Here is a 16,719-nt window from a genome sequence, read left to right on the forward strand (position 1 = left end):
AATCCCCAAGTGGAACAATCTGGAGTTTGTTTTCTGTAGTATGAACTAATGTAACTTGGCTTATAGAATTGGTTTTCCCATCCTTCAACCACCTACTACTCCTAAAATATATTTCTTTGTTCTGAACTGAAAGTAAGAAGTGAATTTCACGTGGTTTCGAGGCAGAAGACCTTTTGAGACAAAGCAGCTTCCTTTCAATTATTTTTTTTAATTTCTTCTCAGAACAAAAAATATCGCTGAAATGAACTGTGGGGTTTTTTTGTTTGTTTTTTTTTTTTTTTTCCCAGAGATGTTTGCAGCTTGTCCAGCCTGGCAATGTCCGGCAAAGTTTTCTAATTGACAGAGCAATGATTTGGGGGTGGAAACACGAAACCATTCAGGCTCTCCCAGGACAGAGCTCCCGGCTCCGCTCGCCGCCCCACGGGGCATCGCTGCCACCGCTGCCTCTAGCTCACCCGGGGAAGCTCGAGTGCCGCCGTGGGGCTGCAGTCCCAGGAGCAGGGAGACCCTGCAACGGGGCTTTTCACAGTTTTCCGAGCAACTGGGCTGCAGCCCAGCGTGGGGGTGGCTGTGCCAGGAGCCGATGGAGGGCAGCTCAGGGAGCAGCGCACCTCTGCCCCGTGTCGCCTCTTGCTCGTGGGCAGCGGGGTGCTGGCTGGGGGGCAGGAAGGAGCTCGTCTCGCCTCTGAGGCTCATTTTGGGGGTCGCTAGTGCTCCAGCAAGATACCTGGGACCATACGTGGTTAGCTCGTGAGGGGTTGCCAGCTCCTCAGCACATCTCAGCTGGAACTTCAAACTTCGTGCTCCCGTGGTACGGTTCGGGGAGCAGAGCATGTCTTTCTTGCCTGTATTTAACGTTCGTGTGAGGCAGCAGAGGCAGCGTGTGTGCAGCGCGCCTTGGCCCCTCCAGCCCCCCCGGCCACGAGCTGCCCTGTGGGGCTGCTGCTTCGGTTTGCCTGTCTGCCCTGGATCCCGGGCTCTCGGAGCACGTGGCACCGTGCTCGGAGAGCTGAACGTGCGGGATGCCGGTGGTTAGCGGGGCACAGTGCTGGGGGGAAAAGGGGCAAAGGGTGAAGTGCCTGGCTCGGGTGCTCTCCTGCTTTGCTAACACTCACTTGTTCCCCTCCAGGTAAACTTCAACGAGCCGCTCTCCATGCTGCAGAGGCTGACGGAGGACCTGGAGTACCACGAGCTGCTGGATAAAGCGGTCAAGTGCGAGAGCTCCACGGAGCAGATGTGCTTCGTCGCTGCGTTTTCAGTGTCTTCCTACTCGACAACTGTCCACCGCACCGCAAAGCCATTCAACCCGCTGCTGGGGGAAACCTATGAGCTCGACCGGCTGGAGGAGTTGGGTTTCCGTTCCCTGTGCGAGCAGGTGAGCTGGGGTCTGCGGGGGGGGGGCTCTGTGGGTCTGCCCCACGGCTCGTGTCCAGCCAAAGCAGAGGAGACCCAGCATCTCCTCGCGCCGAGGCTTCCTCCTGCCCTCCACGTCGCGGCTGGCATTGGCAAGAAGCAGCAGCAGGCACAGCCCAAGCCGTTTTTCAGCAGCAGAGCCTGCTCATCCCGGTGTTGCGGAGCAAGAGGTGGGGAAGAAGGGGAGGAGAAAGGTGTTCAACACCCTGCCAGGTCTCCTGAGCGCCTGCCTGGAGCTGGGGTTGCTGTCCCATCTCGACACTTGAGCAGAAAAGGAGAAGCTGTCCTCACCTGAGCTCCCTCATAGCTATGCAGGGATGCCCCCAAACTGTTTCAGGGTGTCTTTGAACATTTGAGAGTGTCTCAAGGTCTCCTTTCTTTCTTGTTGGACTGAAAATTTTTAGTTTCAGAGCCTGGGGGCAACCCGAGAACCTCTGACAGTCCCATGCTGTAACCACGGAGCACATCTGGCACACATCAGTCAAACAGCAGGTCTTAATTAAAAACCTGGAGTGCTTAATGAGTTGTGACCTGTGAAGAAAAGAGACTGTTTAACATTTAGCACGCTTGGCTGGTCCGTCCTGGATTCCTGGGGAGGGACGGGGCCATTTATCACCCCTTTCAGGCAGGACATCACTTTGGCGGGGGTTCTCTCTTCTCCAAGGGGTGGCCGTGCCATCTCCGGGACAGACCGACCATCTCATCTTCCAGTGTTCAGAAGCAGCAAACAAAATCACAAACCTCTCTCAGTCTGCAGAGGCCGATGCAGGTCCAGGATCTGCAGAGCTGTTCTGAGACCCCGCGGGCTTCTTGGAGGGGCGTTGCACGGGAAAAGGGCCTTGCTGCCCATCCGGCCGTGCTGTGTGGTGCTCACAGCAGATGTCGGGCGCGCTGAGAATACGCAGGGAGGAGGCTCAGGCTTGTGCCAGCATCCCCGTGTCCCCCAGGCGTGGTTTAGCTTGTCCCTGTCCCTTGTCATCATCTTCTCCAAGTCACGGCCCTTCATACCCGGGGTTGGAGCAGCTGCTGTCGCAGGCTCCGTGTGGGATGTCAGCCGCCTTTGATCGTCCCCGGTGACGCCCACGTGGGCTTGGGAGCTTGTGCCCTTGGCTGCAGCGAGCCAGGACACTGCTGACCAGAGTGTTACGAGCTTCGGCTGTGAGCGCACCTCACCCTTCGTGCTCTGCCCGGCGCCTCGCCTGCGCCCGGGAGGCGGGTCAGGGGCGGCAGCGTCCCTCCAGGCACCCCCCGGCACGTCGCCGGGAGCGTTGCAGAGCTCAGGCTCACCCTCCTCAGCAGCCTCGCACCTTCACCTCCCCTCCCCTCGCAGCCGTTCCCCTGTTCTGCTGCACAGCCAAATTCCCCAGCTGGCTTTATTCGCAGCAGAGACAGACCAGGGGGTCTCTCTTCTCCAACACCTCCCTGGTGCCCTGTCTCCCTGGGCTCTCAGCCTGCTGCTATTCCTTACCAGGATGCTCAACCCAGCCCTTAACCAGCCCCACCCCTCCTCCTCCCCGGGGTACCCTCAGAACAACAGGGTGGGTTTATTTACCCTCGTTTGGGCCACGGTGATGAAACCCAGTGCAGCCTGTCAGGTACTTCTGGACAGCCCTGGCCACGTCACTCCCACTCCTTGCTATCCCTTTATTCATTCTTTCACTCTCATTTTCAGCACCCTCCTTCCTTCCATCCCTGCCCTCTCCCGAATAAATGACCTGCCCTGAAGTACTTTTTCTGGTTGGTCCAGGTTTTCCTACACCTGTACCCAATTTTGGTATTTCTGACGCCTCCACGTTAGCTGAGCTGCAAGCCAGCCCGACCCCCCAGGGCGCAGCCGTCCTGCCTGCTCCTTGAGTCCTTCCCTTGCTGGCCCAGCACAGGAGCTTCATCTGAAATGAGGGTTCCTGTAACTCGGAGCAAACCTGCTTGCTTGCAGCACTCGGGAGCCTTCGGTCTCCCTCCTGGAGCCATCTCAGAGGGCACGTTTCGGCGACAGCGCGGCTCTGCACCGGTGCGGCGTTGCCCCTGCCTCTTGCCCTGGTTGCTGCGGTTGCTGCGGGCAGCGTGGGACGGACAGACGGACGCCCTTCCCACTGCTCTGAGCTTCCCTTGCGTGCTGCCTGTGCTGCTCAGCCCACTGACGCACAGAGCAAAGCGTTGGGAATCCCGTGCCTGAAATCCAGTTACCCAAATAGGATTTTCTCCTGCTGGTGGCAGCGGGATTTAACGGCGAGGTTTTTGCTCTGCTCGTGTTTGTAATCCAGTAGCTCGGGGTGCTCAGCCTGTAATTCTGTTGGTGCAAATGGTCTCTGAACTCAGTGGCGTGGCTGTCGGGGCCCGGTGGTTAGCGGGTTCCCAGTGATGGGGGGGATGTTCTGTGCTGGAGCGCCGCAGATCAGCTGGCTGAGAGGCCCCGGGAGGGCAGCGCCCTGTGGCTGGGGTGTCCTGCTCCTGCCGGGGTGTCGGGCAGCTTTCCCAGTGCATGGGAGTGTGAGCACCGTCCTTTCACAAGTCATCCCCAGGGGGGAGGATGCTATATCTGCTTTTCCAGCCCAGCGTGTCTGTAAGGGCAAAGCCAACGTCTTGGCTGGGCAGGTCTGTGTGTCTCGGACAGCTTGGGGACCTGCGTCCCCCAGGAGTTCCCAGGCAGAGCAACGGGAGCCACTGCTGGTAGAAGTGCTGTTACATCGGGATTACTGGGGATTTAGGCTGGGTGTCGACACATCCCTCTTTTCAACCAGGGTCTCTGGAGAGCGGGGCTGTGTGCTGGGGTTGCAGTACAGCATCGTCTCACAGCGGTAGTTGCTCAAGTTAAGATTTTATGGATGATGGTTTGTTAACGAGCCATAGAAAATCCCGGCAGGAGCTTGGTACACGGCTGCACGCTGCTGGGGTGCCTCACGGGAGGTCACCCCAACGCCCAGGAGAAGACTGGGGTGCACAGGTCAGCGCATGGGAGCATCCTTGGGGCCAAAGCTGGTGTGGAGCTATTGCCTCTCCTGGGGGAGTCATGCCGCGAGCGCTCGCCAGGGCTCTCCGGTGCTGGTGGCTGTGACCTTACGCGACGTTTCTCCTCTCCCCCAGGTGAGCCACCACCCCCCGGCAGCTGCCCATCACGTCTACTCCAAGCGAGGGTGGACTTTGTGGCAGGAAATCACGATCGCCAGCAAGTTCAGGGGCAAATACCTCTCCATCATGCCACTGGGTAGGTGACTTGGGCTGAGAAGATCGGGGCTTGGTTTTTTTTTAACTCTGCTGCTCCTGCAGTACCCAAGAGGTTAAAGCAATGTGCCGGTCCCTTGGCCTCACATAGGGCTCAGTGAATTCCACCCGGAGCGATGTAGGGAGCACAGGTATGTGCTCCCAATCACGGACAATCTGATGGTAACTCGCCTGCCCTGGAAGTGGAAATTACCCCAGCTGCAAAGGGAAACTGCTTTGCTTGTTGCTCGCACCGTAGCAGATGTGCTTTGGGAATATCCCGCTTGCCTATGAATTGATTTCTCTTTAAATGCTATTTAAAGGTTAGCTTGCTGACTGTTTTAACCCTCTCCCTGGAAGCCAGATGTAATAAGCCGCCTGCTTCCAATGTTTTATTTGTCTTCTGCCTATCCCTGGGCTGGGCAGTACGCCCGGGGCTGGTCCCAGAGCTGTGCTGGTGCTCGGCTGGTCTTGTGACACTGCGAGTCAACCAGGCAGCACGCTTCTGTCCTGTTTTTAAAATCAGGGCTTTTTTTTTGGGAGGCGGGGAAAGGGGCAGAAGGCCTTGCAGGTGTTGCAGCTCCCTTACTGCAGCAGGCCACGGAGTGTGCAGCCAGGGGAGGGATGAATCCAGCCCCAGCCCTGGTTGGGGGGCTGATGGTGGGAGATGCAGCGGAGGGGCCGGGCCGGCTCCGGGGCCGAGCGTGGTGCCGGGGTGGTGGTGTGCTCCAGGGGAGCGTGCCCGCAGCCCTGCCCAGCCGCCTCAGCTCGGGGCACCCCTCTCTCCGCAGGCGCCATCCACCTCGAGTTTCACTCCAGCGGGAATCACTATGTCTGGAGAAAAGTCACCTCCACTGTTCACAACATCATCGTGGGCAAGCTCTGGATTGACCAGGTCGGTGGCTGACGGGTCCGAGGAGATGGGTCCTGCCCGGCCTTGCCTGGCTCCGGGGCAGGGCAGGGGGCTGGAAGGGCACTGCCCTCCTGGGGTGCTGCCCGGTGTCCCCACCGTACTCCTCCGGCGCCAGGAAGGTGTGCTGCCCTGGCAGGGATGGGGGAAGGCTTCTTGGAGCTCCTAACGGCTCTTCCCAAGGCCAGCAGCTCCGTGGGGCAGGGTGGTCGCACGTGTGATGGGTTTTACCCTGCTGCTGGCGAGTCGTGGGGCTGGTGGGGGCGGCTGCAGCTGGTGTTGATTTGTACCTGCACGAACTACAACTAACGCCTGATTTGTCTCCTTGCAAAGTCTCTCACTCGCTGTGGTTCTGTGTCTTTCATCTAGTCTGGTGAAATAGAGATTGTTAACCATAAGTCAAAAGATAAATGCCAGCTGAAATTTACCCCCTACAGCTACTTCTCCAGAGACGTCCCCCGAAAGGTACGTATCCAGCTATCTCCTTACTCCTTCTGGCAGCCTTGTGTGGGGTGAGATCTGGCTCTTACCTCTAAGCCAGGCTTATGGGGTCCCTGTACTGCAGCTGGGATGAGCCCCAGCACGGGGCCAAGTTGCTGCGCTGGCGCTTCTTGCCGTGGCTCACCGGGGAGGGCTGGGAGGGGGAGACTTCCAAACCTAGCCTGTGTTTTGGCTCTCCGCGTGCCAAGAGCTGCAGCACTGAGACCTGGAAAGGATTTGATGGGCTGGAGACCCACGTGCATGGCCCACGCTCCCCCCGGACACTCCCTGAAGCCACGCAGGACCCGGTCCAGCTGCTCCGGCTGGGGCACCTGGAGGGTGCTGTGCCCCCTGCACCTCTCCCTGTCCTCTGGGCATTTCCAAACGCCACCGGCACCATCTCCTTCTGCCAGGTGACAGGGGTGGTGAGCGACGCCGATGGTAAAGCCCACTACGTGATGTCCGGCACGTGGGACGAGAAGATGGAGTGCTCCAAGATAGTGCAGAGCAGCCACGGCAGCACCAGCACGGAGGGCAAGCAGAAAACCGTCTACCAGACGCTGTCCCCAAAGGTCTTGTGGAAGAAGTACCCGCTCCCGTGAGTCCCCTCCTCGGCGCGGGGTGTTGCACTCGGGGGGGGGGAGGGGGTTGCAACAGCCGGACGGGGATCAACCGCCGAGCCCCGCGGGGTGGAGGGGGGCTCGTGTGCCCAGCCCTGAGGACGTGGGGAGGGGAGGACCAGGACGGGGGGGTGTGGGCGTGGGGCTTTTTCCCGGGGTGTGAGCACAGAGCAGGAGGGGAGAGCAGGTCCCTGCGAGGGGGTGGTGGCGTTGGGGGACGCTTGCAGGTAGGTTTTGGGCAGCTGGGGGTACTGGTTAGGGGTTTTTTGGGGGGCTGCTAGCTATGGCCGGGAGATGTCTTGGCTGCTTTGCCTTGCTGGTGAGCCCCTGGCCGTCCTGTCCCACCAGTCACTTTAGCCCTCTGGAGATGTCCTGGCTGCTTTGCCTTGCTGGTGAGCCCCTGGCCGTCCTGTCCCACCAGTCACTTTAGCCCTCTGGAGATGTCCCCTCTCGACACTCTTACCCACAGCAGGGCCGCTCTCAGAACAGTCTCCAACCCTCGGTAGCACCAAACAGCTGGTCCCTGCTTTGGAGACGCTCTGTTGGAATGGTCCCCTGTGGAAAGCATCCTCTGCTCGGTGCCACCAGTTGGGTGTTCAGCAGCTCTCGGGTGAAGCTGTTTCATGTCTCTGCTGTGCAATGCAGCTCTCGGAGTTCGTAGCCTTGGCTTTTAGCTTCCCCGTGCAGAGCCAACAGAGGAAGGATCTGTGTTCCCCTCCAGGACGCCCATCGAGGTGCCGTCGGCGTCTCCACTCAGAGGGTGGGAGGCAGGGCTCCCCGAATACCCGCCGCATGTCTGGTTTGGGGTAGCAGGAGCAGCGTCAGTGGGGCTGGGCTGAGGCGCCAGGGCGCAAAAGGGCCGGGGAGCTCTGCTCGGGGTGGGCACCGCCTCCGCCGCCCTGATCGCGAGGCTCTCCGGCCGCAGGGAGAACGCCGAGAACATGTATTTCTTCTCGGACCTGGCGCTCACCCTGAACGAGCCCGAGGAGCGAGTGGCCCCCACGGACAGCCGGCTGAGGCCCGACCAGCGGCTGATGGAGAGCGGCCGCTGGGACGAGGCCAACGTGGAGAAGCAGCGGTTGGAGGAGAAGCAGCGAGCCGTGCGCCGGAGGCGGGAGGCCGAGGCCGTGGAAGCCCTGGAGGAAGGTGAGAGGCTTTGGGGGGGGGGGTGCCGGCGGGGCAGGGACCGCCTGCCCCCCTCGCTTGGGGGGGAAGGCCGCGAAGGAACCCCGCTGGGCTTGGGGGATGGAGAGGGAGGACCCTGCCGCCATTTGGGGGGGCTGGGGGCGGTGTGGGGACCCGCCGGCTTTCGAGGGGACGAGCAGCCCCTCAGTCTGCGTTTCTCCCCCGGGGCAGGCAAGGACTACGAGGGTTACATCCCGCTGTGGTTTGAGCGCAAGGTGGATGCCGTGACGGGGGAGCTGATCTGTGTCTACAAGGGCGGCTACTGGGAGGCCAAGGACAAGCAGGACTGGAGCGCGTGCCCCGACATCTTCTGAGCCGCCCCGCTCGCCTCGAGTCACCAGGACAGACAGAGGGACAGCGAGGACATGCTGGCAGCGTCCCGCCGGCAGTTAGCAGTGCAAATACACACGCAGAGTCAATACATGCAGAAATTTGAAAAGCAAATCTAAACAGGGATTCCAAACCTATTTTTTTACGCACTAATAAATAGCATCTTTTTTTTTTTTCTTTTTTTTTTTTTTTTTTTTTATGATGGCTTTTTCAGCGACCGATTAGGAACAAGGACACGTGAATCTGGTTTGTTTTTAGCCTAGCATATTTATTGCTATCAGGAGTTGCTGCCTATATCTTTCAGCGCCTCGGCTTTATCAGCTGAGACGTCGACTTCCAAAGACGCTCGCATTGTGGGGATGCTGTGCATTTGTGTGAGCTCTTTTCTTTGACATTACTTTTTTTTTTTTTTTTTTGTCCCCGTTTGTGTGTGGACTTTACGGAATTATTTTTTTAAAAAAAAAAAAAAAAAAAAATCTGCTCCTGGTTCAGGTTCCTTCAAAGACAGACACAAACAACCTTGGGTCCTGCTCAGAAAACTGCCTCCAGGGGCTGTGGCGCTCGATCCTGGAGGCTCTTGGTGGTTCCCGCAGTGCCCAGTCATCCCACTAACACCAATTAGGATATTTCAGCTGGTGGCTTTTTTTTTTTTTTCCCCCTTTTTCTTTTTTTTTTTTTTTTTGAAGAGGTGTTTGAGCAGATTCCCTGCAGTCTGCCGTGTTTAGTCGAGGCTTAGGATTGTCTTTCACATGATCCTTTGTGAGGGTGATTTGAGTGAGGTTTGGTTTGGCTTTCCTGCAACCACATCTGAAGGGGGGAAACGGCCTCGCTGATGTCGGGAACGCCCGGGGCGGGCACCGAGTGAAGAGGTTTATAGACCAGCGATGCTCCGGGCTCCGCGTACCGGCTCTCCCCGGCTCCGTGTCGCTCAGCGCGGGGGCTGGCAGGAGCCGGGACGTGCTGCTGGGTTTGCAGGCGGCTTCTCCCTGCTGAGCTCTGCCTGAGGCCGGGCGGGAGGGGAGGGAAGGAGCTTTTCCCATCCCCGTGTCTTCCCCACGAAGCCAGACAGGTTTGGGCTCCAGCCCCCTGGCACGGGGGTCCCGGAGGGCACCCGGTGCCCAGCTCCGTTCCTTCTCCTCCCTCGTGGCTGGTCTCTCCCGGGAGCAGTTTCAGGCGTCACTGAAGCAGGCTGAGCACGGGGCTGGGGGAACCCCGCGTCCCCCGCTCACCCCCGCTGCGTGCCATCACCTCGCTGCGGCCCTGGACCCGCCGGGAGAAGCGGAGTGAGCCCTGCTGCTGATGGGTGAGGAGCAGGAGCTTGGCACTGGCCACGCAGGCGGGACCCGCCGGTCCCCAGCGCCGCCGGGGAGGATGGGGGGGGTGGCAGGACCCCGAAGATGGGCCGGAGAGCATCAGGGAGACCCGGACACCCGCGTTCGCCCCAGCGGATCTCATTTTTGATGTCGTCTTCTCCGGGTGTTCATCATCTCACACTGACTGCTGCCTCGCGGGGGTCAGAGGCCACCCCTAGCCAGACTGTCACATCCACATTGGAAGATATTTAGCAATAATGAACTTTGAGGCAATGGTAACTGGAGTACCCAGGCTGCACATGGGACACTTATGCAATCAGGTTCCTCAACCATCAGTCTCCTCCTCCTGATCAGCTTCTCTTCCAGCACCTCCATACCTGTTAATGACAGCAAACCTACGTGTACAGTATATATAGACCTTGTGCAGCGTAACAGTAGTGAGTGGCTATTGGAGTGGCAACCACCCAACTGATTTCATTGTACCCTTTAATCTTATTTATTTGCTTCTAATTTATATATATAAATATATATAAAATTATTTTGCTTAAATTTCTATGGTACACAATAGATGAAAAATAATGAAGACAGAAGTGTCTGAGTTTTTGTAGCCCGAGTACGCTTTCCCTAGGCTTGTCCCAGAGGCAGGGTGTAGGGGTGATGGTGACAGAGTAATTCCCAAAGGAGAGAAGCAACACTTTGCTCCCAAACTGGATGCGATGGCATTCAAAAGACATTCCCTTCTAGAGACGATGCAGTCGGGGTTTGAAAGGCGGCGCTCGGGATCCCCCGCGTTTGGGAGCGGGGTGCTCCGAGCCGCTTCCCGGCTCTCTGGCCCTTCGAGCAGCCGCTCCGGCCCCTTCGCTCCTCCCAGCCCCTTCCCGGAGGTTTCCCCGGGGCTCGGGAAAGCCGCTGCAGCTCTGCCGTGATCCAACCCGCCGCTCTGGCTGCGGAGAGCTGCTGGGTGTCCCGGCCCGGGGCGTGCAGGTCTCCTTCGGAGACGGGCTTTCAGCCGCCGGGGCGAGCGGAGGATGCTCCGCACTGAACCTTGATGCCGCTCGCTTGGTTTGTGTAGGCGACCAAAATTGCCCGGGGGTTTTATTTCACTCAAGGCCTCGATCAGTTTTGCAAAACGGGCTAAAAATCGGGTTCTTCAGAAGGCCCTATTTTCCGTGTTTGCTCTGTCAGTGGAAGTGTTACCTGAGAACTTGGAGAGGGGAGAAACTCCTGCGCGAGCTGTTCCCAAACCAGGATCCGAGCGTTCCCGCAGCGGAGGAGAGCGGGGCGTGAGGTGTTGCTCAGTAAGTGCTGGCACCACGGGTCCTGCTGGGCTCTGGGACCCCGAGAGGGCCACTCTGATGTAACCCCCCGTCGCTGCGTCCATCTAGAAATCACCATCACAGACCCTGCACAGCTTAATGGAGCTCAGGGGAGCACGAGGAGCACCCCCCCAAAACAGAAATCCCCCATTTTTTAGGCTAATTTTAAAAACCGCTCTATCTTCCAGGGATCATGTAGCAGCAGCGCTTTAATCAGAGCACCATCTCCTGGTCTTTCTGTTCCGCCCCCCCCCCCCCGCCCAGAGGATTTTAATGTCATTCCACTGTAAATGCTGTTGAATGTATTTCTTTTTAAACAATATATTGTGAGTGATCCCTCTTCTCCTACACGGTAATAAAACTTGGATTCGGGAGTTTTAACAGCCGCGGTGCTGAGATGGTCACTCGCTCCCCAAGGCTGCAGGTGGGGGTCCGGGAGGAGCCCGGAGGTGGGTGAGCTCTGGGCATTCGTGGGGGCCTGGGCAGGTGCTGGATGGAAGGTGGGGTGGCCCGGAGGAGGGGATGGTCCAGGGAAGGGTGTTCAAAGAGGTTGCCCAGCGGAGGAGGGCTACGGGAGGTGGCCCAGAGGACGAGGACATCCAGGGAAATGGTTGTTGAGGGAAGGAGGAGGAGCGGGGAAAGGTTGCCCAGGAGAGGGGATGGTCCGGGGAAGGTGATTCAGGGTGGGAGGAGGGTCAGGAGAGGAGATGGCCTAGTGGAGGATTGTCCAAGGGAAGGTTGCCCGGGGCGGGGAGGTCCAGGAAAGCAGGAACATGAGAGGTGGCCCAGGGGTAGGTACCCGTGGAAGGAGGTTTTCCAGGAGCAGTAGCTTAGAGGAGAAGGAGAACTGGGGAAGGGGGTTGCCTAGGGAGGGAGGAGGGCCAGGAGAGGAGCTCATGCAGGGAGGAGATGTCCCGGTGGAGTTTGGCCAAGGGAGAAGATGGGTGCCCAGGGAAGGAGGAACAGGAGAGCTGACCCAGGGGAAGGTGTCCAGGTAGGAGTTTCTCTGGGGATGATGGAAAGGAGATGGCCCAGGGGACGTTGTCTGGGGCGGGTGGTGGCCAGGAGTAGGTGGCCCAGGAGGGGAGGCCGGGGGGGAGCGGGAGGAGGGTCTGGGCAGGGGCTGTGGAGGCGGGGGGGGAAAGCCCTGGGCAGGCTGGGACGGGGTGGCCGCTGCAGCATTTGCCAGGTGACAGGCGCACACTGCGCTGCCTGTCCAGCTGTCCCGCTGTCCCGCTGTCCCGCTGTCCCGCTGTCCTGCTGTCCCGCTGTCCCGCTGTCCCGCTGTCCTGCTGTCCCGCTGTCCTGCTGTCCCGCTGTCCCGCTGTCCCGCTGTCCTGCTGTCCCGCTGTCCCGCTGTCCCGCTGTCCCGCTGTCCTGCTGTCCCGCTGTCCTGCTGTCCCGCTGTCCTGCGGTCCCGCTGTCCTGCTGTCCTGCTGTCCCGCTGTCCCGCTGTCCCGCTGTCCCGCTGTCCCGCTGTCCTGCTGTCCCGCTGTCCCGCTGTCCCGCTGTCCCGCTGTCCTGCTGTCCCGCTGTCCCGCTGTCCCGCTGTCCTGCTGTCCCGCTGTACTGCTGTCCTGCTGTCCCGCTGTCCTGCTGTCCCGCTGTCCCGCTGTCCAGCTGTCCTGCTGTCCCGCCACCCTGCCTGCCCCAGCCCAGCTTGGCCAGGTGAGCACGGGGCGGGGCTGGGGTGGGGACCCCGGCACTGGGACCCACTCAGCCGCGGTGACAACCTGCCGGGCGGTGGGCAGGAGCCTCCCTGCCCGCTCCGGGTGCAGGCAGCGGGGCCCCGGGCACACGGCACCGGGGCCGAGGTCCTCCAGCTCCTGGGTGCAGCAAGCGTGCCGGCGTCTTGACTTTGCTGAAAGGCAAACCTCTGTGCCCTGCAGCACCTGCAAACCCACCCGTCGCCCCCGCGGCGGGGCCCTCCGCCTGGCACCGCGGCTCCGGGAGGTGGGTGGGCTGCGCTCTGGCGTTCTCAGCACGTTCACTCTGAAGCCTAATGAGTTCCTGGGGGGGGCTTCCGGAGCACGTTACCCTCACCTTGCCTTGTGTTGCAGGCCTGGGTGGGGGGCATGGAGCTGGAGGAGGCTGTCCTCAAAGGCCAGGAACGCAGTAAGGCTCACATGCCTGGCGTAACGCCCAGAGCGTGGGGGTCCCCAGCTCTCCCCCAGCCCAACTCACCTTTGCTCCCTTACTGGTCGGGCTTGTCCCATCCATTCCAGAGCGGAGTGGTTTGCGAGCCCAAGGTGCAAGAATCCAGGGCTGCTGCCTGCTGCTGTCCCCACTGGAGTAACCCCCCAACATGGGGGATTTTGCTCTCCCCGCCCCCCCCAAGAGCTTTTAACCCACTGCTCTGTCCTGGCCAGCAGCGCCTCTTTCCTCCGCTCTGCAGAGCTGGACCCGGGGAAGCAGCCGGGATTTGCAGGATCTTGGGCGAGGGAACGCCGGGACCGTGGGTTGGAGCCCACCGATGCCCAGCTCAGCCCAGGTGTGGGGCGCGGGAAGCGGGGAGAGGGGTCACGTTGTGGGGGCTGAGATGTGGGGGGGGTTTGCAGTGGGACCACCCAAGGGACGATGCAGCACCAACACCGGGGTGCCCCTGCCTTGTCCCACCCCCCGGTGCACTGAAGTTGGGTGAACACCGGGCGCGGGTGATGCCCCACGCTCTCCCTCTGCAGCGGCACGGCGCGGGTGCGCAGGGCACCGGCAGCACCAGGCTCCGTGGCCTCTCTCCCAACACCTTCCTCGCTGGCTCCTGGATGGCTGGTGAGTGAGGACGGGGCACTTTGGTCCTTCCTCAGCTCTGCTTTGCTCCCCCCAGCCCGCCAGGCCCAAACCCTCCTGCCGAGCGACTCCTCGCTGGGGACTAGCAGATGCGCTGATGCTCCCGCAGAGGATTTTCCAGCTATTTAAATAAAACAACAGCGCAGCACAGAGACCGAAATAGCAAGTGCTAGGAGAGCAAAATTGTACCCTGGGAAATGTTGCTGGAGGGGATTTGCGAAGATGCACAGGGCAGTTTGGGACTGGGACTGTCCCAGTGGGCAGTGGCTTCCCATTTTTTCGCGACAGGAGAGCTAGCAGTGTCCCAGCCCTGTGCCCTGCTGCCCCGGCAAGCCTTCGCACTGCGCCCGCCGCTGAGCTGTGCTGCTGCAACCAGGAGCATCCTTCAGGGTGAAAAATTACCCTGGATTAAAAAAATCATCAGAAAAAGAAAAGGATGATATTGTGGCTTTTGGAAGAAGTTGAGGTTAGGGTTTTGCTGGAGAGGGTGGGATGCCTTCGGCGTTTGAGGTGCACACCAGATGCTCCCTGGTGAGAACAGGCATTGCTGGCCCCCTCCCAGGCTGGTTCAGATCCAGGTGGATGGGACGGCTCCTTCCCCCCCTGCCCGGGTGCAGGGGAGGCTCACGGCTCTGCTCTCCCACGCAGAGCTGGAAGGACACCGTGCCGGGTGTCCCCGGGGTGACGCCAGCCCCAATCCCACGGGAGCAGCGCTGCTGGGGGTTGGCTCAGCTCCTCGGCTCCCAGCCCAGCCCGGGGAACCAGAGCACCTCCAGCTCCGTCTGCACGGAGGACTTCGCTGCCAGGTTTCGGGAGGCCATGGTGGAGCCTCTGCTGTTCTCCGAGGAGGAGGAAGATAAGCTCCCTGAGTGGGATGTCCCCTCTGAGGGATATGAGCCCAGGCAGGATGAATCCTTGCTCCTCGCAGGGAGAAGACTGGATGTTGGTCGACAGTTGGCGGGGGAGCCGGGCAGACATCTTTCGCAGGGCAGGTCTCCGCTTCTGATGAGGAGGGAGAGCCTGGAGTCTCTGGGAGGACAGATATCCAGACTGAGCCAGAGCGATGCTTTGGGGATGGCCTGGGGGGGTCCCTGGCCAGCCCCCTCCACGCAGCCGGCCCTGGGCTGGGAGGACTCTCCCCGTGGGTGTCCATGCTCGGGGGAAGAGCTGTTGGCCATCGCCCTGTGCAGTGAAGACCCAGCTGCTGGGTGTCCCCGGAGGGCCCCAGGCACCTCTGCCAGCAGGAACAGGGCTGGGGCAAGGGGGGGGGGGCTCTGCCACCGGCTCTTTGCCAAGGGCCAGCGGTGCCAGGACCAGGGGACAAGCAACCAACAAGCCCCTGGGCCCCGGATGGCAGGAGCCACCGGCTCTCTGGGGCCGGTGTGGAGGGGACATCACTCTTGATGTGGATGATGAGGAGAAGGAAGGAGCAGGCAGCAGGCAGAGAGCTCCCTGCTTGGCTCACTGTGAGTCTGGGGTGCTGGGGCAGTGCTGGAGGAGGCTGGAGGGCTGGGGCCAAGCAGGGGGAAGGGACATGGCTGGGGACGGGCTCTCCAGGCAGGTGCAGTGAGCTGTGGGCAGGGCACAGTGGCAGGGACCGGCCCCAGCTGCTCATGGGGTTTTCTGGGGTGTGCAGCCTCCCCCCTGCAAAATGCCATTTTTTCCCTGTAGGCACCGACACAAAAGTGGGACCCCCTGGGAGATGCGAATCTGGGGCACATGTGTCACCCTGCCCAGGAGGAGCGGCTGGGTCCTGGTGGCAGCGTGGGAAGCAGAAAGCCGTGCTGCCCTGCGAGGTACGTCGCTGAGCTGGCTGTGCCCTGCGGTGCGGGACAGTGGGATGGGTGTTTCTGCCACCCAGGCGACAGCCCCGGCTGTGGCAGGATGCCCTGGGTGGTCAGTGATGGGTGAGGGGACGGCTCCTGGCTCTGCTGTCTGCCAGGGTGCGGAGAGCAGAGGGGATGTGGCCAGGAGACCAAACCTGGCCCCGGTCCTTGGGTCTGATGTGGTGGCTGTGGAAATGCGCGGCGAGAGGAGCAAATGGGGTTGTAACCCCGCTGCTGGCTGCCAGCCTGCAGCGGGGCGGCCAGCGTCGCTGCACTGGTCCCTGCAGAGGAGCCAGGAGGGGACACGAGAGCTGGGATCTGCCGCGAAGGGGACTCGGAGCAAAGGAGACAGGGCCAGGTACGCCGGGGGGCTCCAGGGAGAGGATCCTGCACCGAGGCTGGAGATGTTGCTCAGGCATTCCTGCAGATGCCCGCCAGCGTCCTGGGAGCAGAAGGTAGCACGGGAAGCCCAAGAGGGTCCTGGACCCCTGGGTGCTGGGTGGGCGTCCCGTGGGGTCCCTGCCTGCGGAGCCGGGGAACGGTGCGGATGGGGACGTGGGTGACGGTGTCCCCGGCGCAGGGCTGCCCTGGCGCTGCTGGCGCACACCCAGGACACTGGCTGTCGGGACCCGATGGACCTGGAGAGGATGGTGAGGTGACCCTGAGATGGCCAGAGCAGGGGCCGGCCAGGCACAGCCACAGGTGGCAGGGAGAGGTTGGGGGGTGCCCTGGGTGGGCCGGGGGGACGGCAGGCTGCAGGGGGCTGTGCTGGCCACGGCCACCGGCTCTGCTGTGGGAGGGAAGAGCGGTGCCGCTGCGGTGCACGATGCAAGGGCCAGAGCTGGCTCCTGGAAGAGGCAAAGATGGGGGAGGTGGAAAAGAGGGGGATTCTGCAGTCTGGGCAGGGGCAGAGAGCCCGTGCAGACTGCTGGGAGGGGCTGGAGAAGGAGAGAAGGAAAACATCGGCTTTGCAAGAAGAGAAACTGGAGCTACAGAAGGTCAGCGTTCTCCTGGCTTTCCAGTGGGCCCAGAGTCACACCAGAGGGGCCCTGGGAATGAGAACATCACATCCCCTTATCCAGGCAGGCACTTGTCCCACAGGAAGTGTTCAGTGCTGCTCAAATTCCTAAAGAGCCGAACTAAATTTATCTGCTGGAAGGTTTTATTGAAAGGCTGGAGCTTTTAAGAGAGGAATTTGTTGGGAAAACCGCTTGTATGCAGACCGGGGTTATTGGTCTGCAGGTCAGAAGGCCCCTGGAAGAAACCCAACAGCGGCAGGGAGAGCCGGGGTCCTGGGCGCAGGCAGGAGGAGCAGGCAGGGGGGCAGCAGTGACCCTG

The 16,719-nt window shown here is 60.8% G+C and overlaps 1 protein-coding gene across 8 annotated transcripts in view; it reads left to right on the forward strand.

The window, feature by feature from the left end:
• OSBP2 (oxysterol binding protein 2) overlaps window positions 1-15,646 on the forward strand; it is a 133,328-nt gene extending 117,682 nt beyond the window's left edge. For 6 of the 8 annotated variants that reach the window (XM_042805785.1, XM_042805787.1, XM_042805790.1 and 3 more), the window contains 7 exons: window positions 1,130-1,375; window positions 4,498-4,618; window positions 5,406-5,509; window positions 5,894-5,989; window positions 6,418-6,602; window positions 7,550-7,770; window positions 7,981-11,149. In XM_042805785.1, the coding sequence (XP_042661719.1) occupies window positions 1,130-1,375; window positions 4,498-4,618; window positions 5,406-5,509; window positions 5,894-5,989; window positions 6,418-6,602; window positions 7,550-7,770; window positions 7,981-8,123 (1,116 nt within the window). In that variant the 3' untranslated portion in view covers window positions 8,124-11,149. Of the gene's footprint in view, window positions 1-1,129; window positions 1,376-4,497; window positions 4,619-5,405; window positions 5,510-5,893; window positions 5,990-6,417; window positions 6,603-7,549; window positions 7,771-7,980; window positions 11,150-15,633 lie in introns of those variants that run through there. The other 2 variants (XM_042805786.1, XM_042805792.1) reach the window with 2 other exon arrangements.
• Window positions 15,647-16,719: the final 1,073 nt, after the last annotated feature.

This window comes from Tyto alba, unplaced genomic scaffold, assembly GCF_018691265.1.
Source record: "Tyto alba isolate M040663 unplaced genomic scaffold, T.alba_DEE_v4.0 Super-Scaffold_44, whole genome shotgun sequence".
Taxonomy (NCBI): domain Eukaryota; kingdom Metazoa; phylum Chordata; class Aves; order Strigiformes; family Tytonidae; genus Tyto; species Tyto alba.